General features: G+C 41.9%; 1 protein-coding gene and 1 long non-coding RNA gene across 2 annotated transcripts in view; one reads left to right on the forward strand and one right to left on the reverse strand.

Moving 5' to 3' along the window:
• Positions 1-5,171, reverse strand: part of SESN3 (sestrin 3) — a 75,764-nt gene extending 70,593 nt beyond the window's left edge. Inside the window, exon 1 of the mRNA XM_006744905.3 lies at positions 4,836-5,171. Coding sequence (XP_006744968.1) covers positions 4,836-4,913 — 78 coding nt within the window. The 5' untranslated portion in view covers positions 4,914-5,171. The remainder of the gene's footprint in view (positions 1-4,835) is intronic.
• An 817-nt stretch (positions 5,172-5,988) lies between these two features.
• LOC145716268 (uncharacterized) lies at positions 5,989-24,140 on the forward strand. The gene is made up of 4 exons (XR_014138839.1): positions 5,989-6,260; positions 19,440-19,488; positions 20,279-20,447; positions 23,628-24,140. It is a non-coding gene; the product is annotated as an uncharacterized LOC145716268 (long non-coding RNA).
• Positions 24,141-24,451: the final 311 nt, after the last annotated feature.

Consider the following 24,451-nt stretch of genomic DNA (forward strand, 5'->3'; position numbering starts at 1 on the left):
AACTTCTATTAAATATAGTCATCTTTGACTCTTAGTCTTTTCAAACTAAATACTAATTTCCCTCATCTGCTGAAGTGTTGAAAAGGCAATTTCATTTTATTTAATTATTGGGAAAAATGAAAGCAATGCACTAGATTACTACATAAGAGGGGGAGGAGTAGGTATAAATAGAAATATGCAAATCAAAAATCAGTATGTTGATCATTCTAACCAAAGCACAGTATCTTTACCTCTCATTTACAGACAATAACTAAAAAGGACAGAAAAGTGAAGACTAACCAAATTACTCAGTATGTACTGAAATATATTGCTACAACTCACAAAGAACTACAGTAACCTGGGAAAATAAATAGGCTCATGTTTTTCTTATATTTATAAGTTATACTTTATGGTTTACAAAGCACTTTAACACACACCACCTCTCTCGAGCTATGCAGCAACCTCTAAGTCAAACAGAAATTATCTACATTTTACAGAGAAAACTAGGCTTCAAGGAAATTAACTAATTTGCCTCAAATTAAAAGACCTACCCGAGACCTACCAAATTAAAAGGCCTATCAGAGACCATGAGCACATCTAGTGGCTTCCAGCATCACTACATTAGCAGTTATGTTTTGGCAGTTTACTTATTTGGTCGTGGGAAGGTGGGAGAAGCAACAGAATCCATTTTACAAATGAAATTTTAGTTGGACCCGAACTATGCAACATATAAAAATACAAAGCAATGATTTTAATGTGTCTTAGCTAATAAAGTAACAATTACTGTTAACAATAAGTTTGTTAACAAATAATAATATAACAGTTGAAATATAACATGAGTACATACGTGTGGAATTTTTTTTTTGAAGGCCAAAGCCTTCATAATCAATGACCATCTTTCTTATCAATATCATATTAACAAAAAAGTTCAAATACATGTACGAAGATAGCAGAACAAGTTTTAATTCACGGCCTGCACAAGAATAATCCTGTAACAAAAGATAACTTTTAAAACAATCTGTTAAAATTTGATAAAAACTTTAAGTAGCTGTGTTTTTGTTATAACTTAAGAATAATTTTAATTGTACTTAAAAATGTAATCCAACTCATACATTTAACACTGAAGCATCTTAGGGCTCCCTAAAAAGCAATTTGAAAACCTTTGTATAATTGTTTGCTATCATAAATTCATTGCTTGATCTCTGCCTAGTTCACTTAAGATAAAGTAAGTAAAAAACCGGTTTTGACAATCAAAGAAATACATATAAGAAACCTAATTAAGAGTATAGCTATGGAGGAGGCACCTGGGTGGCTCAGTCGTTAAGCGTCTGCCTTCGGCTCGGGTCATGATCCTGGGGTCCTGGGATCGAGCCCCATATCGGGCTCCCTGCTCGGCGGGAAGCCTGCTTCTCCCTCTCCCATTCCCCCTGCTTGTGTTCCCTTTCTCGCTGTCTCTCTCTCTGTCAAATAAATAAAATCTTTAAAAAAAAAAGAGTATAGCTATGGAAATCAGTCAACGCAATTACATCCTATTGGTTGAACCTTATAAAACTGCTATTAATTGACAACTTTAATTATAAAAGTGAGGCTCATATGGTTCGATTTAATATTTCCTATTTTATTTTTGCAGTCTTTTCACTTAAAAACGCACCAAAAAGTTGCCAAAATAAGTGATTATATAAACAAAGTGGAAAGATAAAATACCAACAAAGATCTATCACTACTAGAACTACCTAAACACATTAAGAATTTTGAAATGTTAAATGTTCTAACTTACAGTGCAGTTGTATTCACTTCAGTAGGACTGGCTGCTCCATACTCAAAGAATATTGCAATATGCCCCTTTTCATTCATCAGAAGATAAGTTACCTACCTTTCTTAATGCAATTTGGTACTCCACTTTGAAATTTATCTAGTTGTCACGGGAATTTCTTCAAGTAACATGCATTTTACTTCAAAACTCATTAACTTTTCCAAAGTAAGTGGAAGCATTTCCTCTTTTATTAAAAACTTTATTGATTTATTTCATTGATAACAGAACAAGTTAGGAGTTATAGATGTGAAGATAGTTTTTGTTTGTTCATTCATTTGTTTCCCTGTATGGGAAATATATTCTTTTTACTAACCTAGGATACCAAATTAGGTATATTCAATATTTTAAGAAGTCCTTCTATTTTAAAAGACACTGAATCAAAATTGTAAAGGCACGTCTAATAATGAATGTGACTCTCATACAATACATAACTCAATTTTCAGACATTGGGTTAAACCAAGTTATTTCATTTGAAGGTGAATCCAGTTCCTTTTGAAGATCCCCCCCGCCCCAAATTTAACACATTGCAACAAATTAAGCTACTTAAAGAAAAAGCCTTCATGCCACATAAAAGGTGACTCTTTCCCCATCATTAATGAGGACTGTAACAGCAAAGAGTAATTCACACTGGGTGTGCATGAGTTTCATTCTTCATTATGAACTGAACTAAAATTCAAAATGCTATGACTCACTTGGTTATTACTGAACACTTTATTAAGTGGAAAACACAAGATAAATTCAAAGAATCACATTTTCAGAGTTACAGATGAATTTTAAAGTTATATACTTTCTATCAAAAAGAAAATCATCTTTATTAGAAATACACTCTTACATGCTATTTTTAGAATGATGAAGAATTTAAAATGCTAAACACTTGATATCTTTTAAAAGCACTTAAGAATAGCACTCTTTAAAGGCTACAAATGTTGCCAAGTCATGTCATAACTGGCTCAAACAAGCCCATTTCCATCTAAAGTTATTTCATGCTACTGCATGAATCAATATTAAATACCTTGGAGTTACTAAAAACTGGAATATTGGCAGAGGTACATAGCAATTACAAAATATGAAAATGGTGAATTTCCATTTTCCATATACCTCTTTCTTTTAAGAATGACTAGAAAAGAAGATGCTCTTTCTAGGTAAATAGAAATAGTTTCTTAAAAGCTAAGAGAAAGATACAAAGAATGCCAGCAAACAGTGATGGATCCATAGCCATGGTTCTCTTAAAAGAAAAACTAGATTTTGAAGCCTAGTATCACCTCCAAACATCTTATTAGCCTACCAAATTGCCAGAGCCATTAAAAACAAAAAAAAGTCGAAGTCAATATAGTTCTTTTGTTCCTTATTCAATTAAAACAACAACAACAACAACAAACAACTAGCTGTTATTTTAACCAGGCTTGAGTTTAATCAAATGTGTCTCAAGCAACAATTTTTTCATGTTAAAGACATAACTTACCACTTTTGAAGTCAGGAAATAATAATAATAATTTTTTTTAAAAGCTAGGTTCGGATGACATCTGACCCTGAAGTGAAAGAGTTAACATTCAACTAAGCTGATCTGCACTTCTGATCCATTACATTTCTCACAAGCTGCCCTACAATGAGCTGAGCAAGTATCAACTGTAATTTGATCCCAGAGTTTATGGAAAAAAATAACTGCACATACTCAACATGCACATTTAATAAAAATCTGTTTCAAGAGAAACAGATCCACTAAACACAATTTAAGGCACATTTAACTGTTCGATTAACTTCAAATCTGCAATCCCTTTGCTTTCTTCATGCTCTCAAATAAAATAGTGGGGGGGGAAAGCAGCAGCCCTACTGCAGGGAAAAGAGGCTTGAAAAACAACTTTGATTGGCACTTGGCCTGACCCACAGAGGAAGAAAAACAGTTTTTGGACAAAGAGAGCAAATATTTGAGCTTGCTGACTTACATGCTTTCTTTCTATTTTTAATATATAAATAACAATCCCAATTGCACTGTATTTAGAGAAATTGACTAAAAACGGTGCCGCATTCATCTTAAGTCTTCCAGTCCCGATGCATTTGCACAGCTCAGCAATTTTAATTCATTTGTACTGGACAAACAGAAGCACCTCAACTACTGTTTCCACTTAATGAAATGTAAAAATGCAGTCTGAAGAAAAAGAAACTGATTATAATATTACCCAGTGGAGGCTGTTGAAGTCTGATTAAAAGCTTTTCTCGGTCTAAAGCGACATCTTTTCATTCCCCTCCCCCACCCCTTAACGGAGTGATTAAGCCAAGTAAGCTAAACAATTCTGGAGTAAACTTTCTATCAGTCACTCGGGGAAGCAATAAGCTGACTGTACGTCTGATTTTTCTGGACCTGCACGGGGCGGGGGATGCTGAGGGGTGATAACCCACGTCCACCTCCGTCTCCTCCTCCCCCAACCCCAGAGGAACTGTAAGGTCGAATAGCATTTCCCATGGGCATAAAGTTCAAGCTGCTTTCCCAGTTCCTTTCAAGACTGAACTATAGACACGACTGCCGTCAAAAGAATGTAAAAAGGAGTGTTAAGGGAGAGCGCGCAAAGAAGGCAGAAGCGACCGAATAAACAAAAACAACCCCCGCCAAGAGTTAGCCACACAGCAAAGAGGGAGCCAGGTTCCTGAAGACCAGTCCAGGCTGTTCAGATTTCGCACCGACCTCCATCCACAGGACCGGGAGGAGGATCGAGCCGGTCGCTCCCTCCTTCCGCCCGCGGAGCAGGCCGGAGGTGGTAAGGCAGGGAGGTGAGCCGAAAAATAGACTACTGGCAGCAAAAAGAAAATCGGAAGAAAAAAAAAAATCCCCAACCCCTCGGGACTAGCATCTGTCCCGGCGGAGATAAAAAGCAGCAGTGCAAACCTCCACCCTCAACCCACGCCCCCTTCCTTCGGTCTCGGCGTGGGGAAGGTGCCTCGGAATCCCTTTGAGCCTCGCCCCAACAGTGCGCCCCGGGGCCGAGCAGCCCGAGCCCCGCCGGCAGGAAGCGCCCCTCTCGGGCTGGACCCCAGGCCGAGCCCGTACCTTCCGCAGCACTTTCCGGCAGTTGGTACAGAGCAGGTAGTTGGCGGCGGCCGACGGGCTGCTGCCGCCCCGGTTCATCTTGGCTGCGGGCGCCGAGGGCGAAGACGGACCGCGGGGCCCGGGCCGGGTATCACTGCGGCCGCCCGCGCCGCTGCGGGGCCGGACCGTCCCCCTGCCGCCGGCCGCGCTTCAGCCTCAGCCTCCCCCGGGCGGGATGTCGGGATGGGAGGCGATGGCCCGGAGAGCGAGCGGCGCTGCCCCAGGCGACCACCGCGGCGGCTGCCGAAGCGCCGGCGGAGACGGCGGCGGCTGCTCCTCACCGGCCCGTTGTTCCTCCCGCCCCCATCCTCCAGACCCCCGCCCCCGCCAGGCTAGGACGAGCAGCCGCCACCGCTATCGCCGCCTCCGCCGCCGCCGCAGCGCCTCAGTGCGGCCCCGCCCCCGCCTCCCCACCACCTTCACCACCTCCACGCTCCGGTACCGCCCCCTCCCGCCATTCGGACAGCCCCGGCCACGCCCCTGGGCCGCTAGCCCGCAGCCAATGAGCAGCCAGAGCCCGGTTGGGAGCTGCACAGGCCAATCACAGAGGCCGAGGACGCCTTGAATCTCCGGGCAAGTTAAGTTTATCTCCGAGGCTCGGAACTGGAGAGAGATGGCGGGTTAGTTAGGTAGTGTGGGGTGGAAGGGAATACAGTTTGTGCTGCTCCGCCAATAGGAGGAAGAGGGTGTGTCGTATGCAAATTATCCCTGGAAGCCCAGCCCCTCCCCGAAGACAAGCCACGCCCCCTTCTCTAGGTCCCTGCAAAAATGGTACGGAGAGTGAGATAAAAAAACTGGGAGCTAGAGCCTCGCTAGAGGGTCTAAAACTGAGCTAAATATTTCCTGGTTTCTTGAGAAAGGTTGGGGACGGGAGAGGGGCGGTAGCCAAAACGTTCACACTCTCAGGGCAGTGATTAGGCTTTCTCTCAGCCAGAATCTTAGCTTAGCTGTAAAGAAGACTGCAGTCACGTAGTACTTGGCAACCAGGGATCTCAAAGAACTTTATGCATCATTTATCCTGAGCCTTGTTTTGCAAAAGACCAATTACCTGAGGCTTGGGCGGGGGGTAGGGGGTAGACGTTTGAGATATATTTACACCCTTAATCGAGTTGGCGGGGGGTGGGGGGGGACACAAAACCTCTGGTTTAGCGGTTTCCTCCTCCATCTGAAGCACCTTCTCGCAGTCCTTTCCGCAATGAAAGTTCCTTTATTTATCCAGCACGAAAGGGCCAAAGAGACAGGTTTATCCTCTCACCCAACGATCCTTTTCTGAGACAGTTCATCAGAAACATGGAGAACACAGAGCCTTGCTCGGGAAGGAAGGTTCAGAGAACAAATCGTCTGTAAACTATTGGGCAGGACTTGCCTCTTCCAAAGCTAAAAATGGTGAGTCAGGATTTTGGCGTCCACGCTCTAGCGAGAGAGGGCACATGTAACTGGGGAAAGCTCTGGCTTGCAGAGTGTGGGGGGACAGGCGAAAGGGGGAGCCAGGTCTCTCGAGGAGGCCAGCAACGCGCGTGCGGGTCCAATGCGGGTTCCCGACGCGAGACGCCCGGAAACCTGGTCCCCAGTGAGAACAAAGGCAGGCGCCGAGCGAGAACCTGATTGGTGCCGGGTCCCCACCGGTGTCCTCCTGGCCCCGGAGACAACTTGCTTCGCCCACTGGCGCGGAGCTCCGTGCTCACTGGAGCCCCAGCTCCCCACCCGGCCTTGGCTGTGACCACACAGGACTGTGCGTTATGACATCACCTGTTTTCGCTCTTTAGAACACGATCTGTATTCTCAGCTTCTCCTTTTTTTAAAGGTCTCTAGTGGACCGGGATTTGTGCAGGCCTGCAGTTCGCGGAATGAATCTGGAGATGATGTAAAAGAACGGTTTCGCTGGTTTGCATTTCTTTCTTTTCTTTTTAATTAAAACACACACACACACGCATACACACACACACACACAAACAAACAAAAAACCCCTGGTTTCCTTAGGGATTCAGTGTGGTGTTGTAACACAAAATCAGAAAGGTACACTTGGAGGTGCTAGCAAGTTTAGCATATCAAAGCTGTTAGACCAAATTGTGTGGTTAAAACTGTCAATCTCATTTTTCAACAGCTGCCTCCTCTGTCCCTTTCAGAGACCAACACATATACACTAAGTCTACACAAGGAACAAAGGAAGTGGAAATCTGCCAGTGTCAGGTTTAAATAGATTAAAATTGACTGGAAAACCCCTGAAGGGTCTGAGTTATGTGGTTGGGTAAACGTGTTGATCCATTTAACTAGTGATAGCTAAAGGTCACTTGATGCAGTTGTAGACATATATAACCTAGAATAGCAGTGGTGTGGGGAAGGTGCTTAACAATCAGTTAGAAACTGTAAAAGCAAGAAAATTAGGTAAGGAGAGAAATCACCACCTGCTCTTCGATGCAGAGAACCAAGAAATCCAGGGAGAAAGTTAGCAAGGCACAATTTTCCTAAGAACTGAAACACATATGTGTCCCCATTTAGTGGTAAATTTCTTGGTCTATATTCCTGGCTGGTTCTCTCTTGTAAAGCAGATTTTATGTGAATACATTTTAAAGGATAGGAGATATTGAAGGATGAAGTGAATTTTTGTGCAGAGATTGAACGTTCTCAAATAGTATTTTAGATTCAAATTGTTTTCTATCATATTCTTTGTATAACCTTTCCTCTCAGTAGTTAAAATCCTTTCACAATGACGTTCTTTAAGCTCTTCAGTGAACTCAATTCCCTAGAAGGGATGGCCAAGAGAGTGTAATCTACACCATTACCCACTCTTACAAAGATTGCGAAAGGGAGGTTTTAGAGGAACAGTTTCATTGATTCACTGATACATGTACGTGACCAAAGGATGGATCTCTCCACCAAACTCCTCCAGACTTTTGTAACATTAATTATCCAGAGGGCCATTTATTTGACATTTAACAGTGTGCTGCATTGTGACATCTCTTATATTGAACACTTATATATGTGTCTATGTTCACCCCTAAAATCTTCAGTCCAGTAACTCATTCTCAGCACACAACCTCCACCCTCTCTTCAGGTCCTCAGAACCCCCACTCCCATCATCCTTCTTCTCTGTGCTCATGTCAGTGTTCAACTTCTGGATTCTTCCTTTCTCTTCCATTCCTTACCTAGTCTCCCTTCCTTTTCTAACCAGCCTGGATGTCATAAAGAGAATGTGACTTAAGAGAGTGACTTGTGAATCCTGGCTCACACTCTTAGGAGGGAAGAAAACAAAAGGCAGTTCTTTTGGTTTCACACAGGACAAGGAGAAACTCCTTCCCTTTTGTTGTCGGGTATGTATAAAATAAGAAAGACTTTCAGAAAAGTAAGATATGGGTGAAAATACCACCAACATTGAGAAGTACTTTTTAACTTTCTTATTACAAAATTAGGATGATACTTTATTAACTGTTTGACATTGTTTTCAGAAATAATTTTTGCTTGTTTTGAAATATTCTCTTAAAATGTGATTTTTTTTTTTTTTGTCCCACATAATGGCTAAAATCATATGGCTTGGATGTTCCATAACTTCTTTAGCCATTACCCCCTTACTGAACATGGAGGCTGTTTCCAGTTCTTTATGGTTATAAATAATGCTATGATAAGCTTCCTCATACATAAATTTCTGGCAGCCCCTCTGATTCCTAGATATGGAATTTCAAACTGAAAGGATGTGAATATGTTTTAAGGCTCTTGTTACAATTTGCTAAAATATTTTGTGGAAAGGTTTAACCAATTTGCACTCATCCCACGGTGAATGAGAACACAGGGGAGAGAATCATTTGGAAAGCACACATCTGAACTGTCATTCTCCTGCTTCAGGCCCATAAACAGTCCACTTACCTCCACTTCTAATGCTTTCCTCGCCTTCCGCCTGGTGATTGTCATCTCCTGTTGAAAGATCTCCTGGTGGAGTCAAGCACTTGTCCAAGTGTCTGTGGTGTCACCCTCTTATCTCTTCTTTAGCACAATCTCAGTATTGAAATGATTGGCTTCAATTCTGTTTTCTCATTAGATTGTGAACACCTTGAGGGTGGGGATGAAGTTACATTTACTTTGTATTCTCTCTCTCTCTCTTTTTTTTAAGATTTTATTTATTTATTTGAGGGTGGGGGGAGCAGCAGAGCAGGGAACCAGCCGGGGCTGATCCCAGGACCCCAGGATCATGACCTGAGCTGAAGACAGACACTTAACCGACTGAGCCACCCAGGCACCCCTACTTTGTATTCTCAATTCCTAGCTCAACAGGAAGATGAGTGTGCTTTAAAAATCTTGGGAAAAAAATAATGAGTTTTCACTCCTTACTTGCCAAAATACACCATACATTCTTTCAGGGTGTCTTTTGAATCTTGAATAACAGTGATAGCATCTTATAAAAGGGCCCCAATAAATATTTGTGAATTGAGCAGTTCACAAAACCATTGCTTTGGAGCAGATTGGCTCGATTCATGTCCTTATCTGTCACTGATTCCTTCTCTGACATTGAACATAATGATTATTATGCCTGGGCCTTGCTATTGCCTTTACAAAATGGAAGTTCTTGCCAGAAACTAAGGGTGTAGGGAAGGCTGGGGGCAACGTTTACTGTTCAGTAATTTTGAAAGAAGTTACCCTGTTAATAACATGCTGTGACTTTTGGACTTGAAATTGTTTACTTCTTTAGATATTCTCCTACTGACCTAAGAACTGGGCCCCTTTATAGCTCCTAAATAAGGATTCAATTGAAAAAAATTAATTACTAAAGATATTTTAAAAATTCCATTTCTTGAGACAATAGGTCATTTTCTAACATTTTGCCTTCTCAGACTTCTTTTTCCTTCTCCCCGGGGGCACCCAAAGCATTTGGATAGTAGAAAGTGCTGCATTATTTACAAATTTGCAAATACTGTAATTTGTTTCATGCACAAAGGAATTTGCACTTCACACAATTGTAAATTGATTGCTCCCTTTGAGCTGTTAATTAGATTCCTGCTATTTTTTTTTTCCCAAGGCCCAAGACCAATACCACTCCGAAGGAGAAATTAAGAGGATCTGATCCAAAAGGGCTATGGTTTTAGTGCCCATTTCCATCCCACACCCTGAATCACCCACCCCCACCAAGAAAATTCTTACCAAAGCTCATTTTTCAAAGAACAAATATTCCACCAAGATCCAAATTTCTGTAGGCTGTTTCTTGTAATTTCCCATTCCAGAGTTCCCTGCATTTAACTCCATACCAAGCAGACTTCCAGGGAGAGGCCTACAGATGTGGGGTTTGTTTTCGTTTGTTTGGCCTGCGCAATGTGAGTCAGCACAGTGCTCTTAGAAAAAAAAAAATGGAATTACTTTAAAATTCTTACAAGTTAGGAGATTTTCCACCCCAAATCTAGATTTCCAGTTTCTCTTGAAAAATTGTCAGATCTGGTCACACCAAGCTCCTATTGCCACATGGCAACCTTTTGCTGGAGCCCAGTACCTGCTATTGGGTTTGGATGAGTACTCTCTACCCAGGTCTCTGTCACTCCCTGGCGGTTACATTTTGCCGTTATATTTATGTTATCTTCTTGCCATTTGTAGGGATTTGCCACCTCTTTAAACTTTCTTCAGCTTCTCAATCACTGATCTACTGATTGCCATTCTTAACTTTATCACAGAATATGAATGAAAAATAAATTTGCCATCTCTAAGGGACAGCAAAAGTTGAGGACAGGGATCAGATTCAAGGAATATCATGATATATAGGTACATGCCCTCACACATCCACCCACCCACCCACCCACACACACACACACACCCTCATCTCCACCAAGAAAATTCTTACCAAAGCTCATTTTCCAAAGAAGAAATATTCCACTAAGATCCAAATGTGTGTGTGTGTACAATGGGATTATATGTATATATGTGTGTATATATGTGTGTGTGTGTGTGTGCGTGTGTGCATCCCACAAGGTGGAGGATGGATATCTAAGGGGGTTACCATGTCCTTTATGCTGCTAACCCCAGTCTTTTTTTTTTTTTTTAAAGATTTTATTTATTTATTTGACAGAGAGAGAGAGAGAGGGTTCACAAGCAGGGGGAGAGGCAGAGGAAGAGGGAGAAGCAGGCTTCCTGCCGAACAGGAAGCCCAATGCGGGGCTCGACTCCAGGACCCTGGGATCATGACCTGAGCTGAAGGCAGATGCTTAACAACTGAGCCACCCAGGCGCCCCTAACCCCAGTCTTTAATCTAATTCTTCCCACATACCCATTCTAATTGTAACTTTAGGAGAATGGGAGCCCAGGGAGTGTGGCAATAGTAGAAGGACACTGAGGGTGTTTTCTTTGATGGGCATGATCATGGAGAGACTAAAAGCCCTGGCCCTAGAGTCAGGCTTGGATCTGAGTACTTACTTTGCCCCTTATGAGACACGTGACCTTGGGCAAGTCGTTTAATTTCTCTACACTTTCGTTTCTCGTCTCTAAGATGGAGTCATAATGCTGCATATCTTACAAGGTGATCGTAAAGATTAAATGAGATAATGCACTAGAGTGTTCAACAAAGTGCCTAGAACATTTGTAAGAACAACAAAGTGCCACAGAAAATGTTTGCTGCTGGCTCCACAATACAGAGGATGTTATGCTCTCTGCATAACACACTGTGACCTTGCTCTACTTACTTAACCAATCTATGGACAAATTTTTGTTCTGAAAATGAGGATATTAATATTAGCTTAGTCACAGAGTTGTTTTGAGGATTAAATGAGCTATATGTAAAACATTTTCAAACAATGCCTAACATATAAGAAATGCTATATAAGTGTTTACTATTATTACATATTGTGGTCAGGGGATTTTTTTTATTTGCTCCTTTTTTTTTTTTTTTTTTAAGTGGAGATCTTTGATCATTGGGGTACTTCTCAAAAGTAAGATAATGTGGGTTAAAATAGCAATGGACAGAAAGTCGGAACACCTAGGGTTTAGTTCAGTACGGCTATGAACTATGTGGTATGGTTGGGCCTCACCTGTTAAATGTGGAGAGGTGATTAAGTAGGGCCAGGGCCAAATCCAGGTTTTAGGAAGACTAAAGCTTATATAATTCTTTTTAAGAAAAGATTATAAAATTTTAGGTTCAAAATTAGTTATGAAAGTGAATACTTAAAACCAGTAACAAAATCACAACAAATTTTAAAAGGGTGAAAATACCATAAACATCACCAAATTCAAATAAATGTTTATTAATTAACTATCTGATACAACCCTTTATTACGTTTTTCCTACATTTAGGGAGCTGATTCCTTCTTCATATGACAATGATTTTTGCAATACTATCTTTTATTTTTTTAAAGATTTTATTTATTTATTTGACACACAGAGAGAGACAGCGAGAGAGGGAACACAAGCAGGAGGAGTGGGGGAGGGAGAAGCAGGCTTCTGGCTGAGCCGGGAGCCCGATGTGGGGCTCAATCCCGGGACTCTGGGATCATGACCTGAGCCGAAGGCAGACGCTTAGCCGACTGAGCCACCCTGGTGCCCCTGCAATATTATCATCTCCAGAGAGAATAGAAAGATAATTTTATCTTTTCCCTACCATACATTTCCAGTGCTGAGTGCCCTAAGACATATATGCATCGTGAAACAGCTGTAACCCTCCATCTTTGTGACATGATGCCAGTAAATTGGCCCAATGGACAGTGGACTATTTAGAATTCATCCTCACGCTGGAACAACTCAAAGGAACAACCACATACTGAAATGGCTGTGATCCACATATATGTGTATATAACCCAGTAAACTCAGGCCAGTAGCGTCTCCGTCTCAGCTGCTCCTTAGCCAGAGCAACAAAAATACCCACAGCTTTCCCAGTTCCTCTAGCACAAGGGGGAGTTTGAAGGTGGTATGTTGGGCTGCAGGAACTGTGGTCTTTACCAATAATGGTTAAAATAGCTTACTTTTTTTTTTTTTTAAATTTTGTTTATTTATTTGACAGAGAGAGACACAGCGAGAGAGGGAACACAAGCAGGGAGAGTGGGAAAGGGAGAAGCAAGCTTCCTGCTGGGCAGAGAGCCCGATGCGGGGCTCCATCCCAGGACCCTGGGATCATGACCTGAGCCGAAGGCAGACACTTAACCGACTGAGCCACCCAGGGGCCTCTAAAATAGCTTACTTTTGATATTTAATTAAAAATATGACCATGTGAACACATTGCTTGGACCTCTCCCAGGGCCTTGGAAGGGGCCAATGCTAGCGATGGACCCTAAGGCTGAAACTTCATTATATTTGTGGCTAATCCACATTGGAGTAGAGAATTGCAAAGACCTTTTCAAGCTCTAAAATTCTGTGGATCTGTTTGGTCTTAGTATTTCTATGAGAATCTGGTGTAAGCAGGATATAGGAGAAGTAGGAGCATTTCTTCAAGTAGTCAGGGAGAAAGTAAAAGTAGTTCTGTTCTCAAAATTATCAGAGTTGTGTTGGTTTTCCCTTTGTTCGCTCAGGGATTATTTCTCCTTGTTAGCCTGTTTGTCTCCTTGGCATTCCAAATTCATTGTCCCAAATTCTCAATATCCTTCTTTTATAGATGAGGAAACTCAGACAGAGAGATATTTTGTATATTTTAAAGAAAGATTGTTGTGAAATATGCTGTCTTGGCGTTAAAAAGGAAAATGGATGGATAAAATAGAAAAAATCCACATGACAGTAAGGAAGTTTGGGAGCAGGATCTAATTAATGGGAGTACAGAAGAATTATAATTTGCAGACTCAGAAGTCTTCAATACAGTAGTAGTCTATTGTGAAGGATTTGCAGGAGTCAACATGTAGGACCGAGGTGAGACTGAAGGGGCCCTTGGAAAAGAACAGTCTACACTTCAACTTTCAGACCCTCTGAATGTGACTGTGGTACATGAAGACTTTGACCTTCTTCAGGGATGAATCTTTTGCATCTGAGTAATTCAAGTGCTTGGAACTTAAGAGGTGCTCAAAAAAGCTTATTGGATGAAATGATTGGACGTATTAGAGTTTGTTAACTAGAGAGCAAGTGAGCATATTATTTTTACCAACAAAAGTTCTCAAGTTATCCTAAAATTGTAAAAATATTCTCATGCAGGGTCGCCTGGGTGGCTCAGTCGGTTGAGCATCCAACTCTTGGTTTCGGCTCAGGTCATGATCTCAGGGTCCTGGGATCAAGCCCCACATTGGGCTTTACACTCAGCCGGAGTCTGCTGGAGATTCTCTCTCTCTCTTTCCCTCTGCCCCTTCCCCGCCTTGTGCTCACGCGCATGCATACACACACTCTCTTTCTCTCTCAAATAAATAAATATATCTTTAAAAAATATTTTCATGCAAAGGTAAAATTTGCCTTGTTAACAAGAAAAAACTTTCAACATTTGTGTGAATGGTAACAACAAAGACAGCAATTTCAAAGATAAAATGTTGGCTTAGATGATATATTTCTACATGAACGGTAAGCTTGGAATCACAACAGCAACTTGTGAGGTTCTAGAAGGCTGCAAGTTTTGATAGTATGCTTTGAAATATATGCTGTCCAAATATTCCCTTATTCACTTGTTTATTTATGGGACCTTTACCAAGTAGTAAGTCCTGGTGATAAAAATAACAAAAAGACCTCTTTATAATCTAATAGTGAGACTGAGGTATAATCTCTGCATTGGTATAGAAAATAGAAGATGGAATATGGAGAGTAGAGGGTAAAAAGAATTATTAGTAGGGGCGCCTGGGTGGCTCAGTCGTTAAGCGTCTGCCTTCTGCTCAGGTCATGATCCCAGGGTCCTGGGATCGAGCCCCGCATCGGGCTCCCTGCTCAGCGGAAAGCCTGTGTCTCCCTCTCCCACTCCCCCTGCTTGTGTTCCCTCTCTCACTGTGTCTCTCTCTGTCAAATAAATAAAAAATCTTAAAAAAAAAAAAAAGAATTATTAGTAAAGAGCTTGGAAAGGCCCTCTGAGGATTTATGCCTGTAATTGGATGTCTCGTAGTTGTAGAGACATATGATGCAGAATTCTTGCTGTGTCTCAGTGCAATTTATAATGTCAACAGGAAGTCAGGACTAACCCTTATAAATATTAGAGAACAATGCAGAACAGTATATGATGAAATCACCTCTGAATTCCATGTTCATTACTTGATTCATTCTTGCATTCATGCATTCATTCACTCCCCATATGTTTGTGGTGTACCTACCATGTACCAGGAACTTGGCTAGTCGCGCAAATAAAGTGATGAATAGTGAATCAGGGTCTTACAGAACTTACAACCGAGTACAGAAGATTGACTTTAAACAAGTAATGCCACCAAGTAGTGAGTATTTTAGTAGGGAAAACACAGGAAGAGAATACACAGCAGGGAGCTCTAGCCTGGTTTAGGCTTCCCCGGGGAAGTGAAATGTACACCCAAGCAGTGGGCTATCTCCGAGTTTCTGACAGTGACTTCCATGTATTCCATCCAGTAGGTCCTTTCCATTTGCAATTCGATGCTTTCCATCGAGTTCATGTTCCAGTTATGAAATTCCTAGGCATCCTGACTTTTTACATTACAACAGATAAACTTTTACACTGGGAGCAATCCCTCCTTTCTTTTCAAAGAGGCATGATCCCCATTAAAAATTCACCAGAGTTTGAACCTCCTTTTCCGGATTAAAGACTATCACTAAACATTATTTCACACGTAACATTTTCCCACTTAGTCCACCATTGTGCTGAGTTCCACTTGTGTATGTGCAAATTCTACGTATGCCCCACTTCTAATATGTACGTCTATATCATCTCTCTTAAGACTGTATAGTGTTTGAAGATAATCTTCATATCTCTCATCTCTATTCTGCAATCCCCATAACACCCATGGTAATGATATTATAATCAAAATAGTGATAGTAATAGAAACCATTACTACCACATATTGAGTGCTTACTCTGTGCCAGTCATTTTGCAATAACTTATGCCTAAATTATCTTGTCCAAATATTTATTTTTTAAAATAATATTATAAACATTATCTTGCCTAACTATATACAAAACCCTTATGAAGTGGTTATTATTATATCTACTTTACAAATGATTTATGGGGGCTAGCAGTTTTGCCAAAGTCCCACAGTTATTATAAGACAGCTGTGATTTGAATCCATATTTGCTTGATGCCAGGGTTTATAGTCTTTTGCAACCCTGCCTTGGCATTATACAATCAGTCATTATTGTAAATATTCTCTCTTTTTTAAAGATTTTATTTATTTGTCAGAGAGACAGAGAGCACAAGCAGGGGGAGCAGCAAGCAGAGGGAGAAGCAGTTTCCCCACTGAGCCAGGAGCCCGATGCAGGACTTGATCCCAGGACCCCAGGATCCTGACCCGAGCCGAAGGCAGAAGCTTAACCGACTGAACTACCCAGGTGTCCCTATCGTAAATATTCTTTGAACTAATTCTCTGTATTAGGTTAACCAAATGGTAAAGTCAGCTAACTTAGATCTCCCAACACTCACCAAATATAGTTTGGGCACCTGTATTAACTGGATTCCTATTAATATAAATGCCATTGGAGTAGGCAGAGTAGTATCTATTATCCTATTCCAATATTTTTTTGCCTACTGGCATGTGACTCTAAAACAAAATGACTGAGTGGTCCTGGAATATGAAAAATACTGTTGTTGGTACTCTACGTTGAATTTCCTAGTGTTTTGATACAGAAGTCTGAAGATTCCTAGGCACTTGGTCAGTTGTGGGGATAGTGGTAGATGGAGTGGTAATAAAGGTGATAAAGCTGAGGGAACGGGGAGAGGAAGGAAGGTGGTGCTGTCACCCTCACGTGCCGGGTCACACATAGTCCAGGTCGGTCGTAATTAGTTGAGATGAGCTCCTCTCAGAAGGAAGATGAATACACTGGTTTCCACATAATCTGCTGGCCAACTAGGTAGCTTTATCTCAACTTGTCCCATCCAAATCCTCCTTTAAGGAAATCTTTCTGCTGGTGGCCTCCTTCTAGTCATGCTCCATGCTATGTGTTTGTCCCCTGTCTCAAATGAGTGGACCAAAGGGTAGACACTTGATTTGAAGGCAGCCATTCTGTAACCCGGCCAGCCATCTGTATAGACTAGCTTAAAATGATAAGTGGGGCCAATCAGATGCCTCTCTCGGAGATTTGGCAATGGGAAGCTAAGACACTCAGCCAGTTGGCAGCTGAGTCAGATTGTGGGAGGATCGTGAACCATATGCAGGCTCAAACTTTAAAGATCAGAACAGATAGAGAGTGAAGGTTGAGGAAGCCGGAGTAACACACAGAAAGAAAGTGAAGGCAGTAAGACACGAGTACTTAGAGATGCCTCCAGTCCTGGTGGGTTTCCGGTCCAGTCCTTGCTGGGTATTCTTGTAACAATTCCCTTCCCCCATCTCATCTCCTCCCACTGCCAACTCTGTGAAGTAACTTGAGTGCACCTCTGTTTCTTTCAACCAAACAAGACTGACTGAAACAGTCTTCCTTCATTTTCATGTCAAGCACTTACAAATATGAAATATTACTTTTAGTTCTCATTAGTAAATGGATGTGAAAGTCAGACATTCCCAAAGAAAGAACTAGAACTCACTGGCCCAGAAAACCCCATTTCAGTTTTTGCACATAAAAAATTCTTACAGCCCACATTTCATTAAGAAAGTCTGCTCTGCATAAACCTCAAACTTTTTAGAAACTTTTTGCATTCTTAGTTGGAGAGTGGGGATCAGTCATCTATTACCCAAACTGGGTTTAATGCCCAAATGATTCTAATGTATCTATATAAAGAGAAGCAAAAAGCGTTCTCCCTTCCCACTCTTTATCCTTCATTCAGACTTAATGCCTGCTCGCCCAGTTTTGGTTTCTGAACCAAAAAGAGTTCTTAAAAAGTAAAAAGAAACAGAAATCAAAGTTCGAAAGACCCCCTTCTCTCTTTCTCTCCTTTATATTGGACTCATTTGCAGCTCAGCAACCCTTGACCCTTTATCTCCTAGATAAATAGTTCTGAGGCTATGTTAAGCCCTTAGAAAAAGTTCAATTTCCTCAAAAGTTTCCAAGAACGAAGTAGTCAAGAAAAAAGATAAAGTGAATGAAGGTGACTTTGTGTCAATTTGCAGGTTAAAGATCACTGTGGTGGTCTTTATGGGGCATTAAGGGGACCAGGCATATACTAGGAGGTCATTTTGTTTTGGAAATATAAACACATGTGTGTTTTTTTTTCTCTAAAGATTTTATTTATTTATTTGAGAGAGAGAGAGGGAGAGAGTGAGAGCACAAGCAGGGGGAGGGGCAGAGGAAGAGGGAGAAGCAGACTCCCCGCTGAGCAGAGAGCCTGACATGGCGCTGGATCCCAGCACCCCGGGAGCATGACCTGAACCAAAAGCAGCCGCTTAACCGACTGAGCCACCCAGGCGTCCCCCACATGTAAGTGTTTTAATTTGCTTCAACTTGACAGTTGTGGAAAAGTGCCTCAGTGACCGAGCTGTTTCATCACTAGCCTTAATAGATCTGGGCTTTTCTTGGTTTTCATTCCTATACCTCAAATGTCTTGTCTGCTACTTTCCCTTCCTAAAATCAGTTTCTCTCCTTCTCATTCTCTCTCTATCCTTTCTCCTCCCCCTTCTCTCTTTCTCTCCTTTATATTGGGCTCATTTGCAGCTCAGCAACCCTTGACCCTTTATCTCCTAGGTAAATAGTTCTGAGGCTAGTTAAGCCCTTAGAAAATGAAGGAGGTACTTCATCTTATCAACGAGGATCATCTTTGCGGGTGTGCTTTGCCCCACCTTTGAAAATGTTGTGGATGGGGAGTGAAAGCAAAGAGTGCTTCTCCCTGGGCAATACTGGAAGGTTTTGGTTGTGTTGGACTTGCTGTGGATGAGGTAACTCTCCTGTTATTTCTGTATAGACAAGACCGGTCGCTTTGCATTTTCTGTTTCTCTGAGAAAGCATAAACATCCAGAGATGCACATGTCTGTCAGCAGCTAGAATGCTGAGGAATGGAAAGACATGGAAACATTCACCTATTATACAAGGATTACTTTAGCTGTGACCTGGAATATATTGTCTAAGAGCTCTGTAAGGGTGAAACTGAAAACTTTTTGTTCTACCACAGTGTTGTGTAATCTAGTCACTGTTAAAAAAATTCTTCAAATTTCATTTTTTAGTACTTAACCTTAGGGTTTTTTGAGGAGTAAGTGAAAAAATATATGTAAAGTGCATAGGAACAATGCATCCTCTGGTTCTGAGCACTGAACAAATGTTATCTATCATTATTTTTAAAAACGTTTCATACAACAATCATACTGTTTTCCAAGAGGAATTGAAATTTACTTGACTTTTAATGTTCTGGGTTCCCTGATACCATTTACCGTTGCTTGTTTTGATTTAAAAGGGCCTCGAGTACTTGATAACATGCAAGGTTTATCATTAAGCATCTTTATTGCACTTGTGTTTGCAAAGAACGTTTTTGTTTTCCATTAGCCTATCCAATCACATTCCAAGATAGAGAACTCCCTGTCAGAGATAACGTCGACTAATGAAGAACCTAAGTACTTGCAGAAATGAGATGACAGCAATGTATTCCTCATTCTAACCTCTCTGTAGGTGAAGAAAGATGATCTTCTTTGGAACTTGGGCTTGAACGTGTTTATAGGTGAGTGTGTGCACACATGCATATATGTGTATATATACCTTTATGTATCTTGTGCTGAATAAATTCTTTTTTTCTAAGCTAGAGATAGCCAGTCATCATTATTATTTAAGGTTTTAACTGAAGAACTGCAGTTGGCCAGCTCATATGATTTCCACTGAAGAGCTGGAATTCTGAGATAGAGTGCCTTGAAATATTTGAAGCGTTTTGCCTACTAGCCCACAGCTGAGGATCTCCAGTTTCAGTCTGTGGGAGGCAACTACCTTTTGTGTCATGAACAAAATTATGAAAGATAATATGCCTGATGTATTCTGTATGACTCAAGCAAGAGCCCAACTGTATTAATAGATCTGTTTTTTTAAAATATGCGTCTGGGCTGAGAGGGTCCTCCGGGTGGTGTAATGGGCAAGGTATATAAAGCATGGATCAAGCCATCGGTTCTGTCATCTTTGCCTTTTATAATTGCCCTCTGTTTATAGAAGCCTATTTGTGAGTCTGCCTTGGTCATCAGGCAAAATGCCTTATTTCTTTCCTGGTTGTTTACAAAACCAAGGACCCAGGCTGCCGGATATTTATATTGTTGTCTGTCAAAGCGTTCACTGGGAGAGGAGATAAGCAAGTCATCTGCCAAAAATATTGTGGCTTGCAAATTACGGGTGCACGTAAGAAAGGTCCCTGCCTTACCCAGTCGTAAGCAAATGCTTTTGTTCTCTTAAGCAAATGATGCCACTCATGTAGGTTGATTTCACCTTCTTCAGATGTCGTGAGCATAAGCTTTGCTTTCCCACTATAGGTCTTAGCCCATTGCGCGGTGACATCTCGGGTAAGAAGGGGCTGAAGCGAAGTCTGAGTTGGATCCTCCTGATAACACCAAGAAGAGTGTCTCCCCTTTTCCCAAGAACTAGGGAGTATACTTAACCAGACAAGGGTAAAGTTCCGCATGTGGAGGGTAACAAAAATGGGTAAGATGTTTTCTAGGTAGGAAAAGCAAAGCAGGGAAGGCAGCCGCGTGGGTGTGTTGGCGCCATAGTTCCTGTAACCGTGGCCAACCAGAGTAGCTTCAGAACGGAGCCCGCAGTCTCTTCCCCGAGACAGGACAAGAGGCTGAGGTGACTGGAGCCTCTAGCCCCAACCTGCCAGCACCACCTCGACTCCGTTGTCTGTGTCCCTTGTCCTCGGGGCTGCAGCAACATCATCCTACCCCTATTCCGAGTGAGGTCAGGCGAGTTGCTCAGAGCCTGTGGATCCCAGCGACATGTTAGTGACCCTGGCTTTGTGTCATCACTGCGACGCAGACTGAACGGGAGCACAGGATTTCGAAGCCTTTTAACGTCTCTTGCCTTTGGCCCTGTCACTTCTCTGAGCTCCTTCCAGTTTTTCACGCTCCAGTCTCCTATCCCTTGAATTAATCTGCTGCTTCCCCACATTGTCAGCCAGATTCCCTGCTCCGCTCTAACTACAGCAAACTGCTAAACCCCAGGACCTTCGCTCTCTTGCTCACCTTCTCCTCAAAAGTCACCCAAAGTATCCCGGAAACAAAGCAGAAGTGCTTAAAAACATTTTGCGGTGGAAAACCAAGGGATGATCTCCCTAACATGGCCGATTCTTGCTCCTGCCAGAGGGAAGTTATGGGTGGGATTTTGCCCAGACACACTTCGGCTGGTCCGTGTTTAGTGCTGCCCACACGGCCAACTCTTGTTTAAGCAAATGAAGGCAGGTGTCCTTGAGGAATGGCAGTGAAGGTTTTGGTGATGTTCGCTTGGTTGAAAACTTGCGGGTTACCTCTGTTCCTGTCCACAAATACAATCTCGACCCCGGTCACATTCGTCCGAAAGAAAAGATCATTTTCATCGTTAGACTGTGAGCTGTATGAGGCACACGTCTCTGTCTGGGTTCTATTCATTCGTGTATCCTAGGAGGAAGGAACGGAGCCTATCCCATTATAGGTGCTCGATAACTCTGTTAATACAAATTCCTACCTGATGAAGTTATACTCTAGCAATATAGTTCAGCAAATAGCACAATATCAAATGGGTACAGCAGAGTAGGTTTTGATATGCTAATTAAAATACACAGAGAAAATGCTCATTGTATTCATCATGGGGCTTTGAATGGACGTGAGCTTCTGAGGGGAATGTATCTCAGAGCACAGGATTAGGAACAGAGGGGAAATATGAGACATCTTAAGGAATACCTCAAAATGAAGGGTAGGTGATAAAAAGAACTTATTTTTTAAATTACAGAAATGTGAAATTGATCGAGTTCCCTGTTTATCTGAAACACCAGGTATTTTCTTAGGATTTTAATGTTGTTATTCCAAAAAAGACGGAGGGGATTAGACTAGCTAAAATCCCTTCCTCAGGGGTGCCTGGGTGGCTCAGTTAAGCATCTGCCTTCAGCTCAGGTCATGATCTCAGGGTGCTGGGTTCGAGCCCCGCTCAGCAGGGAGCCTGCTTCTCCCTCTGCCTGCCGCTCCCCCTGCTTGTGTTCTCTCGCTCTCTCTGAAATAAATAAAATCTTTAAAAAAAAAATCCCTTCCTCATCTAAAAAGCTATGTAACTATGATTATAAATGATCAAAAATCGTACAAAATAAATAAAACTGAGGACTTTCTCTCTCTCTTTGGAATGGACCTAGCCCTAGAACAAAGGATCTTCACCTAAAGTCTATGGTTGTACAGCCTCGTGTCTTTGAATTCCCTAAAACTGTGCACAAAAATTTTGTATATGCGCATTTCCCCCCTGAGGGACAAGGACCCATAGTTTTCATCAAGTTCCCAGGGAGGTTTGAGACCCTAAAAGCCTTATAAGCCACTGGATTTATATAACGTTTTAAATTGTCTACTTACAAGGCTTGGCAGACCACTTTGTAGCATCAGTCATTATGCTAAACGTTTTGTATTTATTACCTAATTTAACCCTAACTTCACGATACTGTTGCTTTTCTGAGAAGCAGCGAAATTTTTCGGAGTCTTCCAGCCAAAAAGTGGTGAAGCTGGGTTACCAACCGAGGCCTAACCAGAATGCCATGCTTTTGTTTATCGCATCAAGCTACCTTCATTTTCAGTAGACAGCGCCTTTGCCAAAACCCAGAGCCTTTCCAGCCTCAGCCGTCATTTCCGTTTTAAATCATCTTTTATATTTGTATAGTAATTGCTTTCTAAGCACCCCCAAGCTTCACCACACGCAAGCAGCATTCCTCCGTGGAACCTTCGAAAGTCTCCTAAAACACAGAAGCAACCCTCTCCAGATCGATCACCTTAGTTTTTTTCCATTGTGCAACTAGGCTGCAGTAAACATAATTTCATCTTAATTGTCTACTCTAGACTCAAGTCTGGCCACATGGCACAATGGACAACCCATACAATTGGAGAGACTCCAAGAAATCCATCCCAAGCACTGAATGGTCCTGGCACTGTTCCAAAACTTTACTAACTTTCCACAAATTGTGATTCCAGACACGTTTATACCTTGGTCCCCAGGATAATGGAAGCCACAAAAGAGACAAATTAAAATGTCAGCCCGGCTGAGCCCACATTGTGGGCCAGCAATTACAATGGAACCCCTTGCCTCTTAGGTCACTTGAGTGTAGCACATCTGGGCTTCCTGTAAGAGGGATAACGACATAATCCAGAGTAGTTTCCTAGATGTTCCCTGACTCAGTGTAAGTACAGTGTGTTTCTTAGGGGTGGCTAAGATTTCAATAAGCAACAGGAAAAATTTTTTAAATCAGGTGAAAGGCAGACAACAGAAGCCTGGTAAACTTTGTAACCCAACTACGCCTGCCATCATCGGGACCTAACTAACTTGAAATATATGATCGAGGCTGGAGAGACAAGTAAAATAGAGCATCGGTGTTCTCCGCCCGAGAGAAGAGTATCACCCAAACCTCCTCATGCGCAGATTCGGAAGGACGAGTAGTATGTCATGTCACTACAGATGGAGAAAAGAATGTCCACAACAAAGGGGACATCTGAGAGGTCATACCCCTTGTGGGATCATGGTAGAAGTTCAAAACATCCACCCGAGAGAAATAAGTGAAACAGGACCAGAGTTGGAAGTATGAGTGACACAAGCAATTAAGTGGTGTGGAAATCGAGACATTGCTTTTCTCCTCACTTTCTCCTTTTTTATTCTTTATAGACCCAGCCACTGATAGGAGCTGCTCATTTCATCTAAAGTAATCTGTTGTTTTCTGTGCTCTGAAGGTGGTGACCTCAGTGTCCACAATGGGACGTCCGTGAGTGTTTGCTAGGTTTTGAGACTGAGTGCTCCAAGCCGGTGGATAGCATTTCTTCTCCTGGTAGGCCAGGGAAACGTTGAGATTACTTCAGCAAAAAATAACTTTTTGGCCAATATGTATCATCACTCAGAGATGCAGCCGGTCAAGTTAACAAAGAAAACAGATATTTAGTCCTGAAGAAGCTTGGTTAAACTTTTGCTTTATCTTTTTATATCTTGATACGGTCATATGGAAATAGGTTATTTCCTCACACTACTTGGCACCTGCTCTGCAATTGTTTTTGTACTTATTTGCCTGCTCTGTGAGATCGTAAGCTTCATGAGGACAGTTTTTTCTCATCATTACATCCTCGATACAATAAAATTTTTTTGAAGAAATGAATAAAGAAGGTCAATGTGCAACTGGTCTAGTGAATTCTTACCAGGTTAGTAAAATGTAAGTTGAATTGCTTGGGAGTTTTTTTTTTTTTAAAGATTTTATTTATTTATTTGACAGAGAGAGAGAGAGAGCGTGCACAAGCAGTGAGAGCAGAGAGAGGGAGAAACAGGCTCCCCACAGAGCAGGGGGAGCCCGATGCGGGGCTTGATCCCAGGACCCTGGGACCATGACCTGAGCCGAGGGCAGTCGCTCAACTAACTGAGCCACCCAGGTGCCCCTGCTTGGGAGTTTTTAATAACCAGTGGTTGTCAACCGAATTTATATTATGTGCAAAAAATGGAATATT

This window comes from Leptonychotes weddellii, chromosome 11 (genome assembly GCF_054177405.1).
Source record: "Leptonychotes weddellii isolate Sample4059 chromosome 11, ASM5417740v2, whole genome shotgun sequence".
NCBI classification, from domain to species: Eukaryota; Metazoa; Chordata; class Mammalia; order Carnivora; family Phocidae; genus Leptonychotes; species Leptonychotes weddellii.